The following is an 18,412-nucleotide window of genomic DNA, read 5'->3' as shown; positions in this document are numbered from 1 at the left end:
CATGATGATAAGAATATTCTTGGAAAAATTTGGGTAGGTGCAACATAAGACAAAAAATGACAAGGGTTTGAGTGAGAGGTCTAACTGGTGTTTCCAAGTGACCACACACCTCTCCAAAGTGTACACAGTTCCTAAGTCATTTCAATGGACTTTTATGAGTCAAAGAAGAGTTTTCTATAAAGTGTTTTTTTTTTAGGTCTCCTAGCTGTGCCGTTGAGGAAGTAGAGCAAGCTTGTTGTAGTTTTCTTTGGAACACAGCCCTGCATCATTGCCTTTACTGTTGTTGTTTACGCAATCACAAAACGGTTCATTATATTTGGAATCTGGGTCAGGTGGGCATAATGTCAAACGCTTGTTCTATTGCCAACATGACTAGCTAAATTCTAAAATACGATCTTACAGTATTAGGCTTTCAGTAGGCAGTTCAGAGAAGCAGATGGACATTTTGGTGACATAGAATGGATTCAGATGTGCATTCAGATGCGTGGTCCACGGCAAATCTTCACAATACAACAAACAGGCTCATTCTGTTCAGGAAAACCCAGGGTATAACGCCATGTCATCTGGTAACTGTACATCTAACATAGTGATCATAACCGTTGACACTGTATATGACATGAGTTCTATGATATGGAAATGTGATGTACACATTTTGACTCACGGTTGTTTGGCTTTCTTGAATGACAGCAAAGCGGTATTTATTCTAATCCTCAACGGCTAATCTTAAAAATATATTGAGTCCTCGTAATTTACAACATTTCCCTTCACTCAGACAACAAAAAATGGGAAAAGTTGCCCAATTAGTGGGAGGGATGGGGGCCACTTCTTGTCGTGTGAGGTGCTCAATTTCAGAACGGCTGTCAGTCAAAAACAGATCTGTTCAGCAAAGACCCTGAGCTCTGACGTGATGTATAGCATGTTACTGTACAGCCACTGCATTCCAATATAGGCGCTTATCAGTTTCCGAAATCTGCCATTTTTAATCCATATACAGGTACGAATGTAAAGGGCTACTCAAGATATTAAGTTGGTTCCATAACATGAAATAATGACTCCAAACACTTTCTTTATATAAGACTTTCACATTTACTGGTTACAATATCGTAACCAAATGGTGACCATCTCGTCAATGGGAACATTTCCAGGCTCTTTAGTATCACAGTACTTATGCAGATATCATTTCAGCTTCAGTAACGACAGTGAACATATAAACGTTAAAAAAAACAGAACACATTACCTAGAATGACATTCACTCTCACGGGTGGCAAAAATTAACAAACTGAAAACCACGCCCCCATTAGGCTACGGCTACAACTCTTCTGATAGGCTGCCACTGCTACATTGCACCCACCGCTATGCAATGCGAATATCGATTTCATTCAATTATAAAACTCACGGGCCGAGTGGCGCAGTGGTCTAAGGTACTGCATCGCGGTGCTAGAGGCATTACTACAGACCTGGGTTCATTCCCGGGCTGTGCCGCAACCAGCTGTGGCCAGGAGTCCCATGGGACAGCGCACACTTGGCCCAGTGTCGTCTGGGTTAGGGGAAAGTTTGGCCGGTGGGGATTTACTTGGCTCATCGCGCTCTAGCGACTCCTTGTGGTGGGCCTGGTGCCTGCAGGCTGACCCCAGACGCCATTTGAACGGTGTTTCCTCTAACACATTGGTGCTTCTGGGTTAAGGGCGGGTGTTAAGAAGTGTGGTTTGGCGGGTCATGTTTTGGAGGAATAATGACTTTGCCTCTCCTGAGCCCGTTGGGGAGTTGCAGCGATGAAAAAAGAAGAAAACTGATTTCTTAAATGTGTTATTTGATTTCAGACAAATAGCATAGAACAAGTTGAACGAACCAAAGCCTAATTTTCTATTATACCAATCAGAAAAAGCAATTCAGACGAACAACAGTGTCATCCCACTTTTTACAGTGTAGGAGTTAGCATCAGGTCTGGTATCCTTCTTCAGATCAGAATGCTGCAGCCGGGAGCATAGCCTGCTGCCCCTCTGTCATCCCTCTGTTCCCCCCAGCCGGGAGCATAGCCTGCTGCCCCTCTGTCATCCCTCTGTTCCCCCCAGCCGGGAGCATAGCCTGCTGTCCCTCTGTCATCCCTCTGTTCCCCCCAGCCGGGAGCATAGCCTGCTGTCCCTCTGTCATCCCTCTGTTCCCCCCAGCCGGGAGCATAGCCTGCTGCCCCTCTGTCATCCCTCTGTTCCCTCCAGCCGGGAGCATAGCCTGCTGCCCCTCTGTCATCCCTCCGTTCCCTCCTCCAAGGCACAGAGACTCCACAAAGTCTCGGCGTCTGGGCCAGTAGCTGTCCGTTTCCGCGTCAGCTTCCGCCTTCATCTCTACTTCCGCCTTCCTCTCCACCTCCCTTTCCCTCCTGGTCTCCAGGTTGTCAGCGGCCAGAGCGGCCCCCGTCTCCTCCTTCCACAGCCTCTCGTGCTCCAGCTTCAGCTCCTGGTAGCTCCTGGAGAACATGTGGAAGATGGAAGTAGCAGGAAACGCCATGATGAGAATTCCACTTAGGATGCTGCTCAGCGCTACCACCTGACCCGGGATGCTCCTCGGCACCATGTCCCCGTAGCCCACGGTCGTCATGGAGATGATGGCCCACCAATAGGAAGCTGGGATGCTGCTGAAGCTGTGCTGGGGCGCGGTGGCGGCGTTGGGCGCCAGCTCGCTCTCGGCCAGGTGCACCATGGGAGAGAAGAGGGCCATGCCGACGGTGATGAAGAGCAGGAGGAGGGTGAACTCTTGGGTGCTGCGCTGCATGGTCAGGCCCAGGGTCTGGAGGCCCAGGGAGTGGCGCGCCAGCCGCATCACATACAGGATACGCAATGCACGCATCAGACGCAGGACCAGACCCAGCTTGTCCAGGTAGCCCCTACCTGGGGAACAGAGGTGAAAGTACACAATGTTGCTTAATATGGTAGGTTGTTAATATCCAGAAATAGGTTGAATAGTTCATGCAATATACAGTAGTTTCTATTTCAGGGTTTGGCAATCCTTCTCCTGGACAGATCCCCTCCTACAGGATCTAAACACCTGATTCTACTGATCACCTTCTCCTGGACAGATCCTCTCCTACAGGATCTAAACACCTGATTCTACTGATCACCTTCTCCTGGACAGATCCCCTCCTACAGGATCTAAACACCTGATTCTACTGATCACCTTCTCCTGGACAGATCCCCTCCTACAGGATCTAAACACCTGATTCTACTGATCACCTTCTCCTGGACAGATCCTCTCCTACAGGATCTAACACACCTGATTCTACTGATCACCTTCTCCTGGAAAGATCCCCTCCTACAGGATCTAAACACCTGATTCTACTGATCACCTTCTCCTGGACAGATCCTCTCCTACAGGATCTAACACACCTGATTCTCCTGATCACCTTCTCCTGGAAAGATCCCCTCCTACAGGATCTAAACACCTGATTCTACTGATCACCTTCTCCTGGACAGATCCCCTCCTACAGGATCTAACACACCTGATTCTACTGATCACCTTCTCCTGGACAGATCCCCTCCTACAGGATCTAACACACCTGATTCTACTGATCACCTTCTCCTGGACAGATCCCCTCCTACAGGATCTAACACACCTGATTCTACTGATCACCTTCTCCTGGACAGATCCCCTCCTACAGGATCTAACACACCTGATTCTACTGATCACCTTCTCCTGGACAGATCCCCTCCTACAGGATCTAACACACCTGATTCTACTGATCACCTTCTCCTGGACAGATCCCCTCCTACAGGATCTAACACACCTGATTCTACTGATCACCTTCTCCTGGACAGATCCCCTCCTACAGGATCTAACACACCTGATTCTACTGATCACCTTCTCCTGGACAGATCCCCTCCTACAGGATCTAACACACCTGATTCTACTGATCACCTTCTCCTGGACAGATCCCCTCCTACAGGATCTAACACACCTGATTCTACTGATCACCTTCTCCTGGACAGATCCTCTCCTACAGGATCTAACACACCTGATTCTACTGATCACCTTCTCCTGGAAAGATCCCCTCCTACAGGATCTAAACACCTGATTCTACTGATCACCTTCTCCTGGACAGATCCTCTCCTACAGGATCTAACACACCTGATTCTCCTGATCACCTTCTCCTGGAAAGATCCCCTCCTACAGGATCTAAACACCTGATTCTACTGATCACCTTCTCCTGGACAGATCCCCTCCTACAGGATCTAACACACCTGATTCTACTGATCACCTTCTCCTGGACAGATCCCCTCCTACAGGATCTAACACACCTGATTCTACTGATCACCTTCTCCTGGACAGATCCCCTCCTACAGGATCTAACACACCTGATTCTACTGATCACCTTCTCCTGGACAGATCCCCTCCTACAGGATCTAACACACCTGATTCTACTGATCACCTTCTCCTGGACAGATCCCCTCCTACAGGATCTAACACACCTGATTCTACTGATCACCTTCTCCTGGACAGATCCCCTCCTACAGGATCTAACACACCTGATTCTACTGATCACCTTCTCCTGGACAGATCCCCTCCTACAGGATCTAACACACCTGATTCTACTGATCACCTTCTCCTGGACAGATCCCCTCCTACAGGATCTAAACACCTGATTCTACTGATCACCTTCTCCTGGACAGATCCCCTCCTACAGGATCTAACACACCTGATTCTACTGATCACCTTCTCCTGGACAGATCCCCTCCTACAGGATCTAACACACCTGATTCTACTGATCACCTTCTCCTGGACAGATCCCCTCCTACAGGATCTAACACACCTGATTCTACTGATCACCTTCTCCTGGACAGATCCCCTCCTACAGGATCTAACACACCTGATTCTACTGATCACCTTCTCCTGGACAGATCCCCTCCTACAGGATCTAACACACCTGATTCTACTGATCACCTTCTCCTGGACAGATCCCCTCCTACAGGATCTAACACACCTGATTCTACTGATCACCTTCTCCTGGACAGATCCCCTCCTACAGGATCTAACACACCTGACTCTACTGATCACCTTCTCCAGGACAGATCCTCTCCTACAGGATCTAACACACCTGACTCTACTGATCACCTTCTCCTGGACAGATCCCCTCCTACAGGATCTAAACACCTGATTCTACTGATCACCTTCTCCTGGACAGATCCCCTCCTACAGGATCTAAACACCTGATTCTACTGATCACCTTCTCCTGGACAGATCCCCTCCTACAGGATCTAACACACCTGATTCTGCTGATCACCTTCTCCTGGACAGATCCCCTCCTACAGGATCTAACACACCTGATTCTACTGATCACCTTCTCCTGGACAGATCCCCTCCTACAGGATCTAACACACCTGATTCTACTGATCACCTTCTCCTGGACAGATCCCCTCCTACAGGATCGAACACACCTGATTCTACTGATCACCTTCTCCTGGACAGATCCCCTCCTACAGGATCTAACACACCTGATTCTACTGATCACCTTCTCCTGGACAGATCCCCTCCTACAGGATCTAACACACCTGATTCTACTGATCACCTTCTCCTGGACAGATCCCCCTCCTACAGGATCTAAACAACTGATTCTACTGATCACCTTCTCCTGGACAGATCCCCTCCTACAGGATCTAACACACCTGATTCTACTGATCACCTTCTCCTGGACAGATCCCCTCCTACAGGATCTAAACACCTGATTCTACTGATCACCTTCTCCTGGAAAGATCCCCTCCTACAGGATCTAAACACCTGATTCTACTGATCACCTTCTCCTGGACAGATCCCCTCCTACAGGATCTAACACACCTGATTCTACTGATCACCTTCTCCTGGACAGATCCCCTCCTACAGGATCTAACACACCTGATTCTACTGATCACCTTCTCCTGGACAGATCCTCTCCTACAGGATCTAACACACCTGACTCTACTGATCACCTTCTCCAAGACAGATCCTCTCCTACAGGATCTAACACACCTGACTCTACTGATCACCTTCTCCTGGACAGATCCCCTCCTACAGGATCTAAACACCTGATTCTACTGATCACCTTCTCCTGGACAGATCCCCTCCTACAGGATCTAAACACCTGATTCTACTGATCACCTTCTCCTGGACAGATCCCCTCCTACAGGATCTAACACACCTGATTCTACTGATCACCTTCTCCTGGACAGATCCCCTCCTACAGGATCTAACAAACCTGATTCTACTGATCACCTTCTCCTGGACAGATCCCCTCCTACAGGATCTAACACACCTGATTCTACTGATCACCTTCTCCTGGACAGATCCCCTCCTACAGGATCTAACACACCTGATTCTACTGATCACCTTCTCCTGGACAGATCCCCTCCTACAGGATCTAACACACCTGATTCTACTGATCACCTTCTCCTGGACAGATCCCCTCCTACAGGATCTAAACACCTGATTGTACTGATCACCTTCTCCTGGAAAGATCCCCTCCTACAGGATCTAAACACCTGATTCTACTGATCACCTTCTCCTGGACAGATCCCCTCCTACAGGATCTAACACACCTGATTCTACTGATCACCTTCTCCTGGACAGATCCCCTCCTACAGGATCTAACACACCTGATTCTACTGATCACCTTCTCCTGGACAGATCCCCTCCTACAGGATCTAACACACCTGATTCTACTGATCACCTTCTCCTGGACAGATCCCCTCCTACAGGATCTAACACACCTGATTCTACTGATCACCTTCTCCTGGACAGATCCCCTCCTACAGGATCTAACACACCTGACTCTACTGATCACCTTCTCCAGGACAGATCCTCTCCTACAGGATCTAACACACCTGACTCTACTGATCACCTTCTCCAGGACAGATTTGTGCCACATTAACTTAGATATAGATATAGCTAACCCCATTATAACACTGTTGTGCCACACTAACCTAGCTATAGCTAACCCCATTATAACACTGTTGTGCCACACTAACCTAGCTATAGCTAACCCCATTATAACACTGTTGTGCCACACTAACTAACCTAGCTATAGCTAACCCCATTATAACACTGTTGTGCCACACTAACCTAGCTAGCTATAGCTAACCCCATTATAACACTGTTGTGCCACACTAACTTAGCTAGCTATAGCTAACCCCATTATATCACTGTTGTGACACACTAACTAACCTAGCTATAGCTAACCCCATTATAACACTGTTGTGCCACACTAACCTAGCTATAGCTAACCCCATTATAACACTGTTGTGCCACACTAACCTAGCTATAGCTAACCCCATTATAACACTGTTGTGCCACACTAACCTAGCTATGGCTAACCCCATTATAACACTGTTGTGCCACACTAACCTAGCTAGCTATAGCTAACCCCGTTATAACACTGTTGTGACACACTAACCTAGCTAGCTATAGCTAACCCCGTTATAACACAGTTGTGCCACACTAACCTAGCTATAGCTAACCCCATTATAACACTGTTGTGACACACTAACCTAGATATAGCTAACCCCATTATAACACTGTTGTGACACACTAACCTAGATATAGCTAACCCCATTATAACACTGTTGTGACACACTAACCTAGATATAGCTAACCCCATTATAACACTGTTGTGACACACTAACCTAGATATAGCTAACCCCATTATAACACTGTTGTGACACACTAACCTAGATATAGCTAACCCCATTATAACACTGTTGTGACACACTAACCTAGCTAGCTATAGCTAACCCCGTTATAACACTGTTGTGACACACTAACCTAGCTAGCTATAGCTAACCCCGTTATAACACTGTTGTGACACACTAACCTAGATATAGCTAACCCCATTATAACACTGTTGTGCCACACTAACCTAGATATAGCTAACCCCATTATAACACTGTTGTGACACACTAACCTAGATATAGCTAACCCCATTATAACACTGTTGTGACACACTAACCTAGATATAGCTAACCCCATTATAACACTGTTGTGACACACTAACCTAGATATAGCTAACCCCATTATAACACTGTTGTGACACACTAACCTAGATATAGCTAACCCCATTATAACACTGTTGTGACACACTAACCTAGATATAGCTAACCCCATTACAACACTGTTGTGACACACTAACCTAGATATAGCTAACCCCATTATAACACTGTTGTGACACACTAACCTAGATATAGCTAACCCCATTATAACACTGTTGTGACACACTAACCTAGATATAGCTAACCCCATTATAACACTGTTGTGACACACTAACCTAGCTATAGCTAACCCCATTATAACACTGTTGTGACACACTAACCTAGATATAGCTAACCCCATTATAACACTGTTGTGACACACTAACCTAGCTATAGCTAACCCCATTATAACACTGTTGTGACACACTAACCTAGATATAGCTAACCCCATTATAACACTGTTGTGACACACTAACCTAGATATAGCTAACCCCATTATAACACTGTTGTGACACACTAACCTAGATATAGCTAACCCCATTATAACACTGTTGTGACACACTAACCTAGATATAGCTAACCCCATTATAACACTGTTGTGACACACTAACCTAGATATAGCTAACCCCATTATAACACTGTTGTGACACACTAACCTAGATATAGCTAACCCCATTATAACACTGTTGTGACACACTAACCTAGATATAGCTAACCCCATTATAACACTGTTGTGACACACTAACCTAGATATAGCTAACCCCATTATAACACTGTTGTGACACACTAACCTAGATATAGCTAACCCCATTATAACACTGTTGTGACACACTAACCTAGATATAGCTAACCCCATTATAACACTGTTGTGACACACTAACCTAGCTAGCTATAGCTAACCCCATTATAACACTGTTGTGACACACTAACCTAGATATAGCTAACCCCATTATAACACTGTTGTGACACACTAACCTAGATATAGCTAACCCCATTATAACACTGTTGTGACACACTAACCTAGATATAGCTAACCCCATTATAACACTGTTGTGACACACTAACCTAGATATAGCTAACCCCATTATAACACTGTTGTGCCACACTAACCTAGATATAGCTAACCCCGTTATAACACTGTTGTGACACACTAACCTAGATATAGCTAACCCCATTATAACACTGTTGTGACACACTAACCTAGATATAGCTAACCCCATTATAACACTGTTGTGACACACTAACCTAGATATAGCTAACCCCATTATAACACTGTTGTGACACACTAACCTAGATATAGCTAACCCCATTATAACACTGTTGTGACACACTAACCTAGATATAGCTAACCCCATTATAACACTGTTGTGACACACTAACCTAGATATAGCTAACCCCATTATAACACTGTTGTGACACACTAACCTAGATATAGCTAACCCCATTATAACACTGTTGTGACACACTAACCTAGATATAGCTAACCCCATTATAACACTGTTGTGACACACTAACCTAGATATAGCTAACCCCATTATAACACTGTTGTGACACACTAACCTAGCTAGCTATAGCTAACCCCATTATAACACTGTTGTGACACACTAACCTAGATATAGCTAACCCCATTATAACACTGTTGTGACACACTAACCTAGATATAGCTAACCCCATTATAACACTGTTGTGACACACTAACCTAGATATAGCTAACCCCATTATAACACTGTTGTGACACACTAACCTAGATATAGCTAACCCCATTATAACACTGTTGTGCCACACTAACCTAGATATAGCTAACCCCGTTATAACACTGTTGTGACACACTAACCTAGATATAGCTAACCCCATTATAACACTGTTGTGACACACTAACCTAGCTAGCTATAGCTAACCCCATTATAACACTGTTGTGACACACTAACCTAGATATAGCTAACCCCATTATAACACTGTTGTGACACACTAACCTAGATATAGCTAACCCCATTATAACACTGTTGTGACACACTAACCTAGATATAGCTAACCCCATTATAACACTGTTGTGACACACTAACCTAGATATAGCTAACCCCATTATAACACTGTTGTGACACACTAACCTAGCTATAGCTAACCCCATTATAACACTGTTGTGCCACACTAACCTAGCTATAGCTAACCCCATTATAACACTGTTGTGCCACACTAACCTAGATATAGCTAACCCCATTATAACACTGTTGTGACACACTAACCTAGATATAGCTAACCCCATTATAACACTGTTGTGACACACTAACCTAGATATAGCTAACCCCATTATAACACTGTTGTGACACACTAACCTAGATATAGCTAACCCCATTATAACACTGTTGTGACACACTAACCTAGCTAGCTATAGCTAACCCCATTATAACACTGTTGTGACACACTAACCTAGATATAGCTAACCCCATTATAACACTGTTGTGACACACTAACCTAGATATAGCTAACCCCATTATAACACTGTTGTGACACACTAACCTAGATATAGCTAACCCCATTATAACACTGTTGTGACACACTAACCTAGCTAGCTATAGCTAACCCCATTATAACACTGTTGTGACACACTAACCTAGATATAGCTAACCCCATTATAACACTGTTGTGACACACTAACCTAGATATAGCTAACCCCATTATAACACTGTTGTCCAGATTCTCCTACTATAATTCTCATTGAGTGTATTAATAAAGTGACTTCATACAAAACAACTGTTCACCAAAAAATCTGATAATGAATATGTTTGTTCCACCTGCCCCTGCACTATCATCCTCCAGAGTCACGTTGTTTTCAACCACCACCAGAGAAATGTAGTAGGGTAGGATGGCCACAGCATCAATGATGTTCAGGGGCCCACGGGCAAATTCTAGTTTGGAGCGAGCATGGAGGAACCGCAGCACGAACTCCAAGGAGAACCAAGCTACGCACACTGTCTCCACAACAAACATGTGACGACACTTCTGGGAACACTCGCCCTGGAGACGGAGAGGGGAGAGAGGGAGGGGGGAGAGGAGGGGGGAGAGAGGGAGGGGGAGAGAGGGAGGGGGGAGAGAGGGAGGGGGAGAGAGGGCGAGGGGAGAGAGGGAGGGGGGAGAGAGGGCGAGGGGAGAGAGGGAGGGGGGAGAGAGGGCGAGGGGAGAGAGGGAGAGAGGGGGGAGAGAGAGAGAGAGAGAGAGAGAGAGAGAGAGAGAGAGAGAGAGAGAGAAATGATTAAGATGAAGATGGAGAGAGTGGTTGTAATAGCATTTAGATATGGGGAAAAGACATGGAGACTGAAACAAACTAAAGTTGCGGAGAAATGTACCTTTTATTTCCAACAAAGGTTGGTTTAACTATTGATGGGGTTGAAAGAAGGACATTGCATATTTTAGTAGGTTCCTTGCACCAGGAAGACTTGTATTAGCTCCACAAGCTAACCCCTAGGCTTTAGCTCAGCGGTTATGTTCCACTCACCTTGCTCTCCTCTTGGCGTAGATCAGGCATGGTGCTGATACAGAGGCTGATGACTGTCACAGCTACCATGATCACAGAGAAGCAGGCAAACATCTTCCCTGCCAAGCCAGAGTGGGGGTTCTCCACCACCTCTCTCAGCCTGTGGAAGAGAGTTACAAAAATCAGATTTTTTTCCCCCTTTTGTTGGAGATCTTGTTTACAGATCCTGTTGTCTTACAAATTCATGAAGACATAACGTAAAGTTATGAATATAACTACTGTAACCCTGAAGGAAGGACACAGCTATTGGGATCGTGCTCGCGAGATCAGTGCTTAGTGCACGTCTTCTCAGTTTGTCTCCTGAACAAACAACAAGAGAAAGAAAGCCCTCTGTGTCCCTCGTCAGTCTTTGAGCATATGACCACTGTTATACATGTACTTGCTGATCTTGGGTCAGTTTAGCATTTCCACCAGTAATGGTTAAGGTTAGGATTGGAGGAGGGGAAGCTGATCTAAGATCTGTACCTAGCGTTTAACCCTGCTGTTTCTACCTGCTCATCAGCCTGCGGTAGCCCGTCTCCGTCTCAGCCAACAGGGGGAGCCTCTGTAGCTTCATCCTCCTCTGTCTCCACTCCTCCTCCTTACGCTCACGCTCCGCCACCTCAATCAAAATCACAGTCAAGATCACAATCAAGATCACAATCAAGATCACAATCAAAATCCCAATGAAGATCCCAATGAAGATCACAATCAAAATCACAGTCAAGATCACAATCAAGATCACAATCAAGATCACAATCAAGCTTTAGTTATAAAGTCAATTTCATATAAGTGTCCCAATAAATGGAGCCGTCTTCTTGACCAGGTTCCCCTTGAAAAAAAGTCAGATAAATGTGAAATAAACGTTAAATAAATAAACAAACACTTTACAGAAACAATGTACCTCCTCGACGCGTGTCAACATGCGCCGGCGGCAGCAGCGTTCCATGTAGGCGGGGTCAACCCCCCAGTAGTCCAGCTCATCGTGCAGTGACACGGCACACAGCTCCCGCAGGAGGCGGAGCTTCCCGGCCGCCAGGAAGTTCAAGATGACCCGGAACGCTGTGGGGCTCCGGTCGAAAAAGTACTCCCTCTGGGTCTCATCGTAGTCGTCACAGAGCCTGGCGATGTCCTCGGGGCTGGAGCAGAGACGCAGCCGCCCAAGCCGGGTGAGAGGGAACTGCTCCAGGGTGGTCCAGGGGAACGTGTAGCGGTTACCCCCCACGTTGATCAAGGCCTGGGTAACAGAGTACAGAAAATATATCAGTTTTTATTGATTAAGTTAGTCAATATGAGCTTCATAACTATCGAATACATGTTATTACATTCATTGCTTTGGATAAAGGATAAAGGCATCTTCTAAATGCAATATATTATTATATTATTATTATTATATTATTATTATATTATTACTATTATATTATTATTATTATATTCTTATTATATAATTATTATACTATTAATATTATATTATTATTATATTATTATATTATTACTATTATTATTATTATATTATTATTATATTATTACTATTATATTATTATTATTATATTATTATTATATAATTATTATACTATTAATATTATATTATTATTATATTATTATTATATTATTACTATTATTATTAATATATAGTAGTATTATTATTATTATTATATTATTATTATTGTTATATAATTACTATTATATTATTATTATTATATTATTACTATTATTATTAATATATTATTATTATTATATTATTACTATTATATTATTATTATTAATATATTATTATTATATTATTACTATTATTATTATACTATTATTATAATATTATTATATTATTATTATTATCATTATTATATTATTATATTACTATTATCATTATATTGTAGTATTACTATTATTATTATATTATTATTATTATATTATATTATTACTATTATTATTAATATATTATTATTATTATATTATTACTATTATATTATTATTATTATTATATTATTATTATATTATTACTATTATTATTATACTATTATTATAATATTATTATATTATTATTATTATCATTATTATATTATTATATTACTATTATCATTATATTGTAGTATTACTATTATTATTATATTATTATTATTATATTATATTATTACTATTATTTTAATATTATTACTATTATTAGTATTCGTATTATTATTATATTAATATTATTATTATATTAATATTATATTATTACTGTTATTATTATTATATTATTACTATTATTATATTACTAGTATTATTATTCTAATAGTGTTATTATTATTGTATTATTATAATATTATTATTGTATTATTATTATTATATTAATATTATATTATTACTATTATTATTATTTCATTATTACTAATATTATTACATTATTACTAGTATTATTATTATCATTTTACTAGTATTATTATTCTAATAGTGTTATTATTGTATTATTATTATTATATTAATATTATATTATTACTATTATTATTATTACTAATATTATTACATTATTACTAGTATTATTATTATTATTTACCTAGTACTATTATTCTAATAGTGTTATTATTGTATTATTATTATATTATTCTTGTAATATTATTATATTATTATATTGTTACTATTATTAGTATTATTAGTGTTATTATTATAATATTATAATATTATTAGTACTGTTATTATTATTGATATCATTGTTATTTGCTATATTACTATTATTATTATTAGTAGTAGCAGCAGTAGTTTTAGCAGTAGTAGTAGTAGCAGTTGTGGTAGTAGTAGTAGTAGTAGGAATAGTTGTAGTAGTAGTAGTAGTAGTAGTAGTAGTAGCAGTAGTAGTAGTAGTAGTAGTAGTAGTAGTAGCAGCAGCGGTAGTAGTAGCAGCAGTAGTAGCAGTAGTGGTAGTAGTAGTAGGAATAGTAGTAGTAGTAGTAGTAGTAGCAGTAGTAGTAGTAGTAGTAGTAGTAGTAGCTGTAGTAGTAGTAGTAGCTGTAGTAGTAGTAGTAGTAGTAGTAGTAGTAGTAGAAGTAGTAGTAGTAGTAGTAGCAGCAGCGGTAGTAGTAGCAGCAGTAGTAGCAGTAGTGGTAGTAGTAGTAGGAATAGTAGTAGTAGTAGTAGTAGTAGCAGTAGTAGTAGTAGTAGTAGTAGTAGTAGCTGTAGTAGTAGTAGTAGCTGTAGTAGTAGTAGTAGTACCTGCAGTGTGTGGTCGACATTGGGCCAGGGCCTGTCAGGGTCATTGCGGAGCAGCTGGGCACGCTGATAGTACACTCCCTTGACTGTCTCTGTCTCTGGGATCTCTGTGAAGAAGCGGTCCAGGCTGCTGTTGTCACTGCTGACCGAGTAGTTGGTGAAGTCATGGTTAGCGTTGCTGATGATGGGCATGGTGGCATTTGGATGGTGTGTGTGTGTATGGTCAGGTGGTCAGGAAGAGGGTCACGGACCTGGGAAGACAGGAACCAAGATTGTTGGATGAATAACTTAGCTTGACACCTGAAGACGTGTACTAGCTCTCTAAAAGGACTTTCACTTTAAAGATGTTGCAAAATTCTGGTAACTTTTTCAAAAGTCCCAAGTTTTCCAGAAATCTTGGTTGGAAAACTCCCGGAATCAGGAAGGAATAAGCAGGACATCTGCAATCCTCCAACTAGGATTTCTGGAAAACCTGGAAATATTAGTTACATTTCCTGAAATTGTGCAACCCTATGTATATAGGCCGGGGTTGGGTAGGTTACTGTAATCTGTTAAAGTTACTACCGTAATTTCCAGACTATAAGCCACAACTTTTTTCCCACGCTTTGAACCTCGCGGCTTAAACAATGACGCAGCTAATATGTGGATTTTTCCCGCTTTCACATTTATTTTCTCCAAAAAAACACATTCTGTGACGTGCTCAGTTTTTTGGCGGCATGAAGCTTTCATTAGACCAATGAAATTGCCGAACGGGTAAGGTCAAACAACTTTTTTGTTTACTGTTTCGATTAAATCGAGCGCTCTCAAACTTCCCATCATTCTGATTACGGTAGTCATTTTGTCACCCTGATTCCTGGGGGCACAACAAAGTATTTGCAGCCACTCGACATCAGTGTAAATCGTGCATTGAAGGTGGCGCTCCGTGTTCAGTGGGAGGCTTGGATGACAAGTGTGGAGAAATCCTTCACTAAAACGGGCCGCATGCGAAGAGCAACTTATGGTCAAGTCTGCCAGTGGGTCCAGACAGCGTGGAGCATTGTCAAAAAATCCACTACCATCAACGGGTTTCGAAAGGCTGGACTGCTGCGTGTTGAAGAGGGCTCAGCGGGGGATTTGCCTCCGGATGAAAGTGACGAGAGCGACAATGAAAACGATCCAATATCGGATGAAGCAATTCTGAGGCTATTCAACTCCAAGTGGTTCAGTGGTTCAGTGGTTTCAGTGCACAGGAGGAGGAAGATAGTGACCAATTACTTTCTTGGTAGGCTACTGTTTACTGCTAAAAAAAATGTTTTGTTACAAGCCGTGTTTCGATAAAGCCTATTTATTTTTGTTACAAGCCGTGTTTCGTTAAAGCCTTCATTTGTTTCAATGTACCGGTAGGCACCTGCGGCTTATAGACATGTGCGGCTTATTTATGTTCAAAATAAATAAAACAATTTAATTCAGTGGGTGCAGCTTATATTCAGGTGCGTTTAATAGTCCGGAAATTACGGTAGTTACCTGTCCAAAATTGTAGTCAGTAATGTAATTTTTGGATTACCCAAACTCTAACATAATTGGTTTCCTTTCAGTTACTTTTGGATTACTTTCCCCAGAAGAGGCATTAGAAGAAGACAAAAAGGATCTATCAAACGCATTTGGTATGTCATCATATTGGTCTCTGATTGGTGGTCATCATATTGGTCTCTGATTGGTGGTCATCATTTGGTGTGTTATCATAGTGGTCTCTGATTGGTGGTCATCATTTGGTGTGTCATCATAGTGGTCTCTGACTGGTGGTCATCATTTGGTGTGTCATCATAGTGGTCTCTGATTGGTGGTCATCATTTTGTGTGTCATCATAGTGGTCTCTGATTGGTGGTCATCATTTGGTGTGTCATCATAGTGGTCTCTGACTGATGGTCATCATTTGGTGTGTCATAGTGGTCTCTGACTGGTGGTCATCATTTGGTGTGTCATCATAGTGGTCTCTGATTGGTGGTCATCATTTGGTGTGTCATCATAGTGGTCTCTGATTGGTGGTCATCATTTGGTGTGTCATCATAGTGGTCTCTGATTGGTGGTCATCATTTGGTGTGTCATCATAGTGGTCTCTGATTGGTGGTCATCATTTGGTGTGTCATCATTGTGGTTTATGACTTGTGGTCAGACTCGCTCAGGTGGAACCAACTTAAACTTGCGCCTTTTTTCAATGCTTGAATTGAATGTCATTGAGAAAACAGAAAGGTGTCATGATGTATTTTATTTAGCTAACATCCTTTCTGAATTTAAAAGTAATCCAAGAAGTAATCATCTAGTTTTTCAAACGTATCTTTAATCTGATTACAATATTTTTGCTGTTAATGTAACTGATTACAGTTACCATTTTTGTAATCAGACTAATCCATTAGTCCCCAACCCTGATATAGGCCTATGATAGGCTTTACATTTATTCACAATTGTCTGGTAAATGTTAGTCTTCAGACATCCAATTTCACAGTTATTGCATAGACCTGGCCCAAGAATATCCCTGCCAGTTGGAAAAGCTATCATTATGAATCTATTGTGACTACTGCACTACACCATGGTCCCTTCCCGAATGGAAAACTTTATAGTGTACTATTACTTTGGGCCATCAGCCCCATACCTTGCACTGTGTAGAGAATAGGTTGCCATTTGGGATATATTGCCTATCATGTCTTGTTCCAAATCAATTCCAAACGCCCAAAAGACTTTAGCCTGATTACATTTGAGAGCTAAAATGTGATAAATGTGATAGATGTCTGCCATCTTGAGTCTGCCAGTAAGCCATTTGTCAAACGTGTGAATCAAATATGAGGCTGAAATATAATATGAATATGGATAAATATGATGACGTAGAAATAAATCCATTGTAGATATATTTATAGGGCTATATAGGGCTATATAGGGCTATATAGGGCTATATATATATATATATTTATATATATATATATATATAGGAGAACAAGTATACTATATATATATATTTATATAACAATAATTTGTGAATAGCTTTATAGGCAAAACAAATGATTTCACTTGTTTTTTTTTGTGTTTTTTTACATCTATTTGGCCTTCATAGCAACAACAACAAAAAATGTAATGCATATATGCGTGGCAAAATAATTACTTCACAAAGACAGAACGTTACTTACCGTCGCTGACAACTCGTTTTATCCTCTCTTACTTTTTGGTGAATTGACATCCATCGTAGACGAATTATTTCGCATCAACGTCCTTCAAACTGACCGGCCATACGTGCGCTCCGCTGCACACAGACAACTTTACGAACTATGGTAGGCCTATTCAAAACTGACCGGGAGCGAAAACAAAGTACGAAACGAAATCGGAGACGGAAAATGTAGCTCAGTAGCCTACCTATTATAAGAGTTATCAGTCGGAGTGATGTCTGTCCAGCTTTAGGCTACCCCGAGAGCTCTTGTCTTGTTCCAAAAACAACCCACTGGGCACACACTGGTTGAATAAACGTTGTTTCACGTGGAATATACTTTAAATTGACGTCTGTGCCCAGTGGGAATTGCTCGTTTCCCCGCAACACAGGTCCGTCCCTACAGAGTAGGTAGAGCGCGTTCACTTTCGGGAACTAATCTGGAGTGTTTTCCCCTATCCGTATTAATTCCACATCATCTACATGGGTTCGGCAGGTGGTTGGAGACAGGCGGCAACTGGAAGTGCATTGTCAGATTTGAGAATAAAAGCGATTATCTAA

General features: G+C 41.7%; 1 protein-coding gene across 1 annotated transcript; it reads right to left on the bottom strand.

Moving 5' to 3' along the window:
• Positions 1 to 1,962: 1,962 nt before the first annotated feature.
• On the bottom strand, positions 1,963 to 18,096 carry LOC115202544 (potassium voltage-gated channel subfamily G member 4-like). The gene is made up of 7 exons (XM_029766669.1): positions 17,838 to 18,096; positions 14,683 to 14,930; positions 12,401 to 12,733; positions 12,009 to 12,118; positions 11,479 to 11,617; positions 10,778 to 11,000; positions 1,963 to 2,885 (listed from the first exon to the last, which is right to left on the bottom strand). The coding sequence occupies exons 2-7, from the start codon at positions 14,869 to 14,871 to the stop codon at positions 1,963 to 1,965; spliced, it is 1,917 nt and encodes a 638-aa protein (XP_029622529.1). The 5' UTR covers positions 14,872 to 14,930; positions 17,838 to 18,096.
• Between the last annotated feature and the right edge of the window lie 316 nt (positions 18,097 to 18,412).

Source organism: Salmo trutta, chromosome 12 (genome assembly GCF_901001165.1).
Source record: "Salmo trutta chromosome 12, fSalTru1.1, whole genome shotgun sequence".
Classification (NCBI taxonomy): domain Eukaryota; kingdom Metazoa; phylum Chordata; class Actinopteri; order Salmoniformes; family Salmonidae; genus Salmo; species Salmo trutta.
Note: the sequence above shows the minus strand (reverse complement) of the source record. Positions and strands in the feature narration are given on the sequence as shown.